The 10,960-nt window shown below is 35.1% G+C and overlaps 2 protein-coding genes across 2 annotated transcripts; both read right to left on the bottom strand.

Moving 5' to 3' along the window:
* Positions 1 to 1,378: 1,378 nt before the first annotated feature.
* Positions 1,379 to 2,019, bottom strand: LOC115696598 (uncharacterized). The gene is made up of 2 exons (XM_030623491.1): positions 1,707 to 2,019; positions 1,379 to 1,647 (listed from the first exon to the last, which is right to left on the bottom strand). Exons 1-2 carry the CDS (start codon positions 2,017 to 2,019, stop codon positions 1,379 to 1,381), a joined length of 582 nt encoding a protein of 193 aa, XP_030479351.1.
* A 2,287-nt stretch (positions 2,020 to 4,306) lies between these two features.
* LOC115696599 (uncharacterized) lies at positions 4,307 to 8,241 on the bottom strand. Its single transcript, XM_030623492.1, has 3 exons — positions 8,042 to 8,241; positions 7,098 to 7,960; positions 4,307 to 4,827 (listed from the first exon to the last, which is right to left on the bottom strand). The coding sequence occupies exons 1-3, from the start codon at positions 8,239 to 8,241 to the stop codon at positions 4,307 to 4,309; spliced, it is 1,584 nt and encodes a 527-aa protein (XP_030479352.1).
* Positions 8,242 to 10,960: the final 2,719 nt, after the last annotated feature.

The following is a 10,960-nucleotide window of genomic DNA, read 5'->3' as shown; positions in this document are numbered from 1 at the left end:
AATATCTGTGTAACAATCAACTTAAATAAAATAATAATAATAATAATAATAATTTAGGGAATTACCCCATATACTAGTTTTTTTTTAACTTTTTTTTTTTTTTTTCAAATTTATGGTTTGGGTTTCTAAAGTGGTTGCAACGCTAGTTACAATAAGAGTTTCTATGTAGAATTTCGTAAAAATGCAAAAAAAAAATAATTTTTGAAATGTAAAAAATGAAAAAGGCATAATAATAATAATAATAATAATAATAATAATAATAATAATAATAATAATAAATTGAAGCCAAAAATTTTTAAGAGATAGACTATGACGATTATAGATAGTAGTTGAATTTAATGTCTTATGATTATATAAATATATATATATATATATATAAAATTGTGAGTAGATGGACGAAAAATTTAATATTCCGTTTAGGTATATTATTCAATTTTTCAATAGATCTTGAAATTGCAATGAGTTTACATAAATGGATAATCTTTTGAAATGAATTATCTTGCATCAAAAATAAAAGAAAGATTAAAAAAAGGAAAAAAAAAAAAAGAACAAACTTTTTGGAATTTAAATTTCAGCGACATGTGTGTGTTGCAATTATATGGTTTTGAGTAGAGTGAAAACATAATAGTAATATACTAATATTCTTCTAGCTCAATAATCAAAAAGTTTTACCTTCTCATAAGGTCAAAATTCAAAAGAACCTTCACTCAACAATAGCGGCCAAAAATTAAAATAGAATAGGGACTCATGTATATAATTATATACTCGTCGTATACAAGTATATATATATATATATATGGTAGGGTTAGATGTGATATTTATTTATTTATTTGTATCTATTCTATATAAAGTGTGTCTATATAACAGAATTTTTGGTTTATGAGAAATTTATGGGTGTATTTTTATTTATATTAAAAATAAAATGATTTATTATTAAAAATAAAATAGTTTAGGATAAATTTATGGGTCATTTTTTATTTATATATAATAAAATAAATCTCATTAAATTCAAAAAAAAAATACGATTGGATTTTTGTATCAACTAGCCGACTCATATGTGTGTAAGTACGGTATTCATGTGTAGGGTTTAGTTATTTACATTTGTAATATGGTGGGGTTACGAATACTTGTATGGTTTTGGATCAAGTGAATATATAGTACAAATAAAGAATGATTAAAAATATTGTACTTACATATATCTATTCTATATAAAGTGTGCCTATATATCAGAATTTTTTGTTTATGAGAAATTTATGGGTGACTTTTTTTTTTTTTGAAAATGAACAACTTTATTAAACAACCACACAAGGCTTATCTGCCAATAATGTAGCAGCAGCACAAGGGGGCAAAGAATCAATCCACATACAAGAAGAATGAGTCATACGGCTCCAATTGCTAAAGTATTTGCTACAGCATTACAATCTCTAGGGACATAAGTAAACTTTAAAGAAAGAAAATGTTGCTGAAGTGGTAGAATCTCTCTACCCAACATGCCCCAATCCGAGAAAGGAGGAGAGACTGATTTCAGACCATTAACAACTCCCAAACAATCTGTTGAAACAATAGCCTTCGGAACAGACAATCTGTGGGCTAAAAGAACTCCCAAACGAATGGCAGCAGCCTCCGCCAAATTGACAAAAAGAATACCTGGAAGAAATAAAGTTTCATCAACAATCAAGTCTCCTTCGTGTCCTCTAATTCAGCACTTAAATCAGAGCCCATTTTATCTTGAATTATAGATGCATATGTGTTAATGATCACATAATCTGGAGGAGGAGGATGCCATTTCTGTTTGACTTTCGCTGTCATGTCTTGCCGAGAACTCTGAACCTCCCCTAAGAACTCGTCCAATTGCTCATGAGCCCACCTCACCCAAATATGAATCTCTTGAGCTTTATGCTGAAAAAGGAGTTTGTTCCTACGCTGCCATATGAGCCAAGACAGACCTATGAAGTGTATCATTTCTCCCTTTGTGAGATTGCCCCATAAGTAAAACAAAAAATCAGGGGCTTTCGGCATTCTCATAAAAATCTGAGCATCAAAACCAGCAAGCTTCCAAATCTTTTGAACTTTAGAACAAAACCACAAAGCATGACATATATCCTCATCTTCCTCCTTACACCAATCACAAGTAGTATCAAAAGATATACTGTTGGAATTTATTTTACCAGGATCTTAGATCTACTCACAAGTATGTTGTTTAACACCCTAGATATGAACTTTCTAAAACGATAAATAAACACATACAAAGTTAAGAAAACCTTACATTGGTTGCAGCGGAATAATGTCTCCTTGCACTCAGATCTCTAACCCTTGTATCCTTTTTGTCGCAGAGTATTATCAAGATCTGAGCCCGAATGTCCTTCTCTTTGTGTGTGATCCTTCACAGTCTTCCAATCTATGATTGAGGTACCACTTGCTGTGTGTGGGCACTACTCTATCACTGAGGGTTTCGAAATTATGAAGAGGAAAAGAGAGAGGGTTAAGTTCGGCTATAGAGAGAGAGAGGGAAGGCTCAGTTTTTTGAAAAAGTAATTTTCTGACAGAAAGCTTGAAAGCTTGTTGAAAAACTTGTTATTTGACTGAGCCATCACTTTCTATTTATAGGCAACTACTAGGTTTAGGTTAGTAATTATTTGGCATTAAAATAATGAAAATATCAATTTAAAAAACATGCTTAAGTGGCCGGCCAAGGTGTTTAATGGGCCTCACTTGGTTTTTGCAGTTTTCACAATTTTTATTTATATTTTCACAAAAACGCGTATTTTCCAATTCTAACCTTTTAAATGCCAAAACTAATTATTTAATAACTAAAATAGATTGTTAAATAATATTATCATTTAATTTAATTATTAATTAGACATATAAAGTCTATTAATTAATAAATAAACCTAGAATCTCTTTTCTTTACAATTTCACCCTTGCTTAGTGAAAATTCACAAATTAGACATAGTCTAACTTTAGAATTATAATTGATTAATCACAAATCAATTATTGAGTCTTACAAGCAGTATAGTCTCAACTAGAATGGGAACCATGGATCTATATGCTGAGCTTCCAATAAGTGAACCGAATTTACTAAGTAAATCCCTACTTATTAATTCCTCGTTGAATCCACTCTTAGAACTTAGAATTGCACTCTCAGACTTATATAGAGCATATTATATGTTCCACGATATAGATATGCTATCTCATTTAACCATTGTTATAATCTTATTGTGATCAAAGATCCTCTATATAGATGATTTACATCAAGATGGGTTAATTTTACCGTTCTCACCTCAACGTATTTTGCCCCTTAAAACACTTAGCTACCTGTAAATGATGTTTAGTGATTTAAGAATTAGTCACTTAAACAAGAGCTCATCCATTTACTTCTATTTAGCTAAGCTCGAAGGGAATCATCACTTGACTTCTATACACCGGTAGAAGCTATAGATTCCATATTTATGTTCAGCACTCCCACTCAATCATACTATCATGTTCCCAAAATATACGTATCACCCTGACCCAAAAGTAGGCTTAACTAATAAATCAAAGAACATGAATAGTACTCCTGAGTTGAGCCTAAGCATATTAGGATTTAGATTCTTTTAATCTTAAGATCAACTACTGATATTGACTTGGAAAGATATAACGGTAAGTTTATAATATCTTAACTAAGTTGCAATATCGGTCCAGTCCAATGTATACTCCATACATTCGAAACTAGTATACTTTACTAATGTCCTAGAAAGAACATAACACTTACTCCAAGTGTAAGTACACATCATCGCTGATTATCACATTAGTGTAAATCCAAAACACTGATGAAACAGGGACTTAGTCTTTTGATTCATATGATCACAATCACATTCCACTGTGTTAACGATACTGTAATTGTGAATAAACATATGATCTGGACTTAACAGATTTGTGTGTAAATGTAATAAACATATTAAACCATTAGCATGTAAAATTCATGCAAACATAAATCACTTCAAATTTCTTATATTGATAACTAATTTGATTGTAAAGGGTTTTATTTAGGGCACAAAACCCAACACATACCTCTTTTTGTAAGTTCCACTTTCGTAGGAATCCATTGATTGAACACACGTCAAATGAAATTTTTCATTTTTGGGGTGAGTTTAGAGCTCCAAATAAACTTCCACCAAGCTTTTAAAAGAGATTTGTTCGAACATTCAGCAAGATCCAGGTGAAGAAATCTTATTTTATAACCACTGGCCACCGAATACTGACCATGATTGTTCAAACTCCATGATAGCCAATCGGGTCTTGAAGTTATGGGGATTATACCAAGCACCTAAGGTATGTCATCTTTATGAAACCAACTATAAACTTCATTGACTTTCCAATTTCCTTCATCATTAATCAACTTGTCTAAAGTGGTACCTTCAGGGAGCATACCTTTTGATCGGAGAGAGAAAGGGATTCCTCTTGGAAGCCAAGCATCTTCATTGATTCGAATAGTACAACCGTTTCCAACACACCACCGAGAGCCTTTAAGTAAGATCTCCCTACCCCAAACAATGCTTCGCCACACTGTAGACCCGTAGTGACCTAAACTAGCTTCCGTAAAGGTACCATGAGGAAAATATAGAGCTTTAATCACCCTAGTCATTAAACAAGCTGGCTCGGTCATCAACTTCCAGCCTTGCTTAGCCAACATTGCTTGGTTAAAATCTTCTAGATCCTGAAAGCCAATGCCTCCTTGCTCCTTAAGTCTACACAATTTCTTCCAATTACCCCAATGGAGCTTGTGTTTATTGGAAGTAGAGCCCCACCGAAACCGAGCAATCATACTCTCTATATCCTTGAGAATGCCTTTTGAAATTCTAAAGCAACTCATTATATAGCAAGGAATAGCTTGAATCACAGCTTAGATCAAAATTTCCTTCCCCGCTTGGGAGAAAAGGGCCATCTTCCAACCTTGAAGTTTAGCTTCCACCTTATCTCTAATTTTACCAAAAACTTGCTTTTTATTCCTTCCCACAAAGGAAGGCATACCCAGATATTTAGTATGATTTTTGACCAAAGAGACACCCAAGTAAGCAGCTAGATTCTCTGCCATGCTTGTTTCTGTTGGTATTATATTTATCCAGGATCTTAGATCTATTGCAAGTATGTTGATTTAACAACCTAATATTGAACTTCTAAAACGATGAACTAAACACATAAAAGTTAAGAATAACTTACAGTGATTGCAGCGGAATTTATGTCTCCTTCCACTCAGATCTCTAACCCTTGATTCCCGTCCGTAGCGAGTATAATCAAGATCTGAGCCCGAAAGTTCTTCAGTTGGATGTGATCCTTCACAGTCTTCCAAACTATGATGAGATACTGAATGATGTGAGTGGGCACTTCTCTCTCACTAGGGAATTTCGAAATCTCTCTTTGTTTTCTCTCTTATTTTCGTGTGATACACTTTGCAGAGCAAAGTTTCTCAAGCGACACATGCATACAAAGAGAAGAGAGGGGCTGCTATAAATAGGAAAAGAGAAGACCACAACTTTCCAAATAAACAGTTTCCTCTTTTACTGTGTAATAGAATAACTGCCTTATTTAGTGTGATTCACCACTTTCCTATTTAGGCTAGGCTTTGATTAGCAATAAATGACAAATTAAATTGAAAAATAATAATTGGGAAAAGGCAATGATGTGGCCGGCCATGGTGTGAAAGGGCCTCACATTGATTTTGCAGTTTCCTCAATTTTATTTCTATTTCTCCAAAAATGCCATTTTTCCAATTCTAATCATTTAAATGCCAAAACCAATTATTTAATAACTAAAATAGATTATTAAATAATATTGCCATTTAAAATTAATTATTAATTCAGACATGCAAAGTCTCATAATTAATAATTAAACCTAGAAACCCTCTCATTTACGATTTCATCCCTAAACTGTGAGAATTCACAAATTAGACATAGTCTAACTTTTAGAATTATAATTGATTAATCATAAATCAATTATAGAGTCCTACAAACAGTATAGTCTCAACTAGAATGGGGACCATGGATCTATATTCTGAGCTTCCAATAAGTTGAACCGATTTACCAAGTAAATCCCTAACTTATTAATTCCTCGTTGAATCCACTCTTAGAACTTGGAATTGCACTCTCAGACTTATATAGAGCATATCATATGTTTCACGATATCAATATGCTATCTCATTTAACCATTTTTATAATCTTAATGTGATTTAGAGATCCTCTATATAGATGATTTACATCGAGACGGGACTAATTTACCGTTTACACCCCTCAATGTATTTTGCCCATTTGAACACTTAGTTACCTGTAAATGATGTTTTAGTGATCTAATATATAGTCACTGAAACAAGAGCTCATCCATTTACTTCTATTTAACTAAGCTCAAAAGGAATCATCACTTTACTTCTATACACCAGTAGAAGCTATAGATTTCCATATTTATGTTTAGCACTCCCTATTCAGTTATGCTATCATGTTCCCAAAATATATGTATTATCCTGACTCAAAACAGGCTTTAACTAATAAATCAAAGAACAAGAATAGCACTCCTGAGATTGAGCCTAAGCATATCAGGATTTAGATTCTCTTAATCTAAGATCAACTTCTGACATTGACTTGGAAAGATACAACGGTAAGTTTACAATATCTTTAACCAAGTTCAATATCGGTCCAGTCCAATGCATACTCCATGCATTCGAAACCAGTATACTTTACCAATGTTCTGGAAAGAACATAACACTTACTCCAAGTGTAAGTATACTTCATCGCTGATTATCACATCAGTGTAAATCCAAAACACTGATGAACAGGGACCAAATATTTTGAATCATATAATCACAATCACATTCCACTGTATTGACGATACTGTAATTGTGAATAACTATATGTTCTGGATTTAACTGATTTTGTGCATATATCAAATATATGTATTGAACCATAAACATGTAACATACATGTAAACATGCTTCACTTCTAAATTGATAACTGATCAGATTGTAATGAGTTTTATTTAGGGCATAAAACCCAACAGTTTCAATCTTGCAGCCCACACACATTTCAGATTTCTCGAAATTGATACATTGGCCAGATAAGTTCTCATACCTCTCCCGAACTTCTTTGATCGCCTTACACTCCTCCATAGTAGCATCGAGAAAGACAAGGCTATCATCTGCAAAGAATAGGTGGGAAAGCCTGTGATCCAAGCTTCCAAAGCGTAAACCGTGTATTTTCCCAGCCTTTCCGCTTCTTGAATAAGACATGAAAGACCTTCAGAACAAAGGAGAAATAAGAAAGGAGAAAGGGGGTCTCCTTGTCTTAAGCCTCTACCCGGTTGAAAGAGACCTTTTATCGACCCATTTAATATAACTGAGAAGGAGACCGATCTTACACAGTTCATAACTTTCTTAATCCATTCATCCTCATAATCCAGACGCTCCATCATCGCTTCCAAGAAATCCCATTCTACTCGATCATACGCCTTAGACGTATCAAGTTTTAAAGCCATCTTGCCCCTATTTCCAAAACGACCTTTGCTCATGCAATGAAGACTTTCAAATCCAAGAATGGCATTATCTTGAATGATCCTTCCACCAATAAAGGCACTTTGGTTTTCTGAGATTGCTAAATTCATACTTAGTTTCATACGATTGGCGAGGCATTTAGATACCACCTTATAAACCACATTACAAAGGCTAATAGGACGGAACTCCGACATCTTAGTAGGTTGCTTCACCTTTGGAATGAGGCAAATAAGAGTCTCATTTATTTTCCTGCAATCCAAATTGTGGTTCAAAATATCAAGGCAGGAAGCAGTGAATTCAGACTCAATTAAGTCCCAATTTTTGTGGAAAAAAAGACCCGGTAACCCATCCTTTCCCGGGGCCGTTAGAGGGTGAACTTGGAATAAAGTGGACTTAATTTCTTCACATGTAAATGGCTCCAGTAATGCACAGTTTTCAGTAGCACTAATCCGGCAAGGAATTCTTCCTCAAAGAATAGCTTTGACATCAATACAACCATTTGATTTTGAGAATAAAGTCTGAAACTAATTAATTGCAACAGCAGCTAGATCATCATCAGAGGTGCACCACTTCCCACGATCATCAAACAGCCCCGAAATTGTATTCTTTTTCCATCTAGCAGAAGCTTTGAAGTGGAAAAATTTAGTATTTCGATCGCCATGTTTTAACCAAAGAGCACGACTTTCTTTGTCTCCAATACATCTCCCTTTTTTCTTCCACACCATTAAGATCCTTTTCCAATTTTTGACGGGCTATCTAATCTGTCACATTTGTAGACTTGGAAAGCCAATCAATCTTTCCTTTTAACTCCTTGGATCTAGCAAAGATGGCATTCTTTTGATTGATATTCCACTCATGTAATCTCCTTCCACAGTTGGAGATTAGATGAGTAAGAGTATCAATAGGCCTCCTTTTCTCTTTAACCCCCCAAACTTCATTAATAATTTTGAGGCAATCTTCATTATCCGCCCAAGCATGCTCATAGTGGAATTGAGATCCCCATTTTCTTCTAAACGGACTCCCTTTAACACCTTGTTGAGCTTCCAATAAAATCGGCCTATGATCTGAATTCCACCATTTGAGGAGAGTGATCTTGTTTGATTTAAATTTTTCCAGCCAAACCGAGTTACATAACACATGGTCAAGCTTCTCATAAATCAAATTAGATGTTCTCCCATTGCACCAAGTGAATGCATTCCCATTTGAGGCAATTTCCCGTAAATGACAATCTAAAATGGCTTGTCTAAAAATTTTCATAAGATATTCTGGTTTCGAACCTCCTCCGTTCTTTTCCTTTGTACTTAATATTTCATTGAAATCGCCTCCACAAAACCAAGAATTGTTGAACATTGTCTTTAGCCTATATAATAACTTCCAACTCTCCAATCTCCCACCTGGATTCGGGCTTCCATAGAAGCCAGTAAAACGCCAAACAAACCCCATATCGTTCTCAACCAAAGCGTCAATGTGAGAGACCATAAAGGATTTGATTTGAACCATAAAATCATTAGACCACATAAGCGCCAAACCCCCGCTTTTACCTCTAGCATCCACCGTAAAATAGCCAGCAAAACCCAATTTCACCCGAACCAACTCCATACCACTGCTATTTAACCGAGTTTCAGACAAAATTTATCATCCCGGGATGATAATCATTGACATGGGACTTCAGGGTATTCAATGTCCAAGGGTTCCCAAGACCTTGGACATTCCAAAACATGGCCATCATGGCTCTCGGCGACCTAGATCAACTAGGTTCGCCGCTTCCATTGTAGCGTCAAGGATCAAATCCAATTCATTAGAAAATCCCCTTGAAGAATTACCCCCTACTTCCTTAGCCATCTCCGATTGATTGATCTCTGCCTGACCCGCTTTCCCTTTGTTCTTTGTTCTTTTAGGAGTCACCCTTCTCCTCTTTAATGGACCTTCTGCCTTACTTAGCCTATCCAAGCTATCAACATAACTTATGGGAACATCCACTAAATTAATAGAATTTATTTCAGAACCAGAGCTGCCCTTCCCCAAACATAGAGAATTAAAAACACTATCTGTATCCATAGCTGCTGAGCCTCTTATAGATCCATTATCTTCCCTCCAAGAGCCATTTCTCTTACAATTTATATGACTAGCCTCAATCTATTCCATCATCTTTACCTTGCTGTTGACCTGTGCTTCTTTATTATCAAGGATTGTTCCTTTCGAGCCAAGAAGACCCAAGCCCATATTCAATTCCATCGAATTCCCAGGAAGCGATTTGGAAGCATATTGATCTCCAATCCCCAAACCAGAAATCTTCATAGCAGAAGAGGAGGATTCTTCCTCAACTTGTGCAGGGCAGTTAACCTTCTTCATAGGGAGGACATGATCATCCGACTTTGAATAACTCTTGGCTTCTCTTTTGTCATCAACTTTGAGCCATGGTCCATAACTCGGCTTCCTATTTCCAAGACCATCATCAAACATCTTGGGAGGTTCTGCACAAACCTGAGTATCATGCCCTAAAAAACCACAATTAAAACACATAAATGGGAGGCGATCATACCTGAATGGGAGCCATTTCTTTCCTCCATCCGAAGGAAATAAAAGGCCTGGGAATAACGGCTTGGTGATGTCGCACCAAACTTTAAAGGTAAAGAAATCTCTGGTCACAATTCGAGGGATATCCGCAACCTGAACATCGATAACCTCCCCAGCTAAATTCGCCAAACGAACCAAATTGCCTTGAGTAATTGAACGGGACGGCAAATGAAGAACACACCCACTAATTGGAAAACGCAGAAGTTCCTTCTCCCAATCTTGGGGCAAAGACTCCATCCTTTCAAGAATCAAAGTCCCATAATTGAGGAACCAAGGGCTCTTGACCAAAATTCTGTTCAGATCTTGGGCAGATTTGAAAGAAAAAACCAAGAAACTTGAGTTTTTATTGCTGAATTTAATTTCAACTCCCCATTTATTATCAGCAATTCCCCAGACCCGACCTAAAATCGTCTTCAGTAAAGGACGACTCATCGGCCTGTTGGAGCAGAACCTTGCTTTCGCACAGTGTCCCCCAGCAACAGCTCCCCCAGCCTCATTGATTTCTCAGCCATCTTCATCTAACACAGTAAGATTCGAGGCTTTGGCAAGAAGATTATCCATGGTAGTTTCTGGCTTTTGCAGCATTTCAAATACGGAAGGCTCTTCTCCAAGAGAGAGCATAAACGGACCTTGATACTTTTTGTTTTATTGACGTGGTGACTTTTTATTTATATTAAAAATAAAATGGTTTATTATTAAAAATAAAATGATTTATGAGAAATTTATGTGTCACTTTTTAATTATATGTAATAAAATAAATCCTATTAAATCCAAAAAAAAAAAATCTAGATTTTCTTTAATTACCGTATTTCTAACCCTATTTAATTATTTATGCCTCTTTTATTATAAGATTAATTTCACTTTAAT

Source organism: Cannabis sativa, chromosome 7 (assembly GCF_029168945.1).
Source record: "Cannabis sativa cultivar Pink pepper isolate KNU-18-1 chromosome 7, ASM2916894v1, whole genome shotgun sequence".
In the NCBI taxonomy this organism is placed as follows: domain Eukaryota; kingdom Viridiplantae; phylum Streptophyta; class Magnoliopsida; order Rosales; family Cannabaceae; genus Cannabis; species Cannabis sativa.
Note: the sequence above shows the minus strand (reverse complement) of the source record. Positions and strands in the feature narration are given on the sequence as shown.

What these genes read in the sequence shown, in the direction of transcription:
- LOC115696598 (XM_030623491.1), bottom strand. Translation starts at nt 2,019, where the DNA reads ATGCCGAAAGCCCCTGATTTTTTGTTTTACTTATGGGGCAATCTCACA. An exon ending in TAAAATGGGCTCTGATTTAA is followed by an intron (nt 1,648 to 1,706) that starts GTGCTGAATTAG and finishes TATTTCTTCCAG; the next exon opens with GTATTCTTTTTGTCAATTTG.
- LOC115696599 (XM_030623492.1), bottom strand. Translation starts at nt 8,241, where the DNA reads ATGGTGTGGAAGAAAAAAGGGAGATGTATTGGAGACAAAGAAAGTCGT. An exon ending in GCTGCTGTTGCAATTAATTA is followed by an intron (nt 7,961 to 8,041) that starts GTTTCAGACTTT and finishes TTGCCGGATTAG; the next exon opens with TGCTACTGAAAACTGTGCAT. An exon ending in ATCAAAGAAGTTCGGGAGAG is followed by an intron (nt 4,828 to 7,097) that starts GTATGAGAACTT and finishes GAATTTCAAAAG; the next exon opens with GCATTCTCAAGGATATAGAG.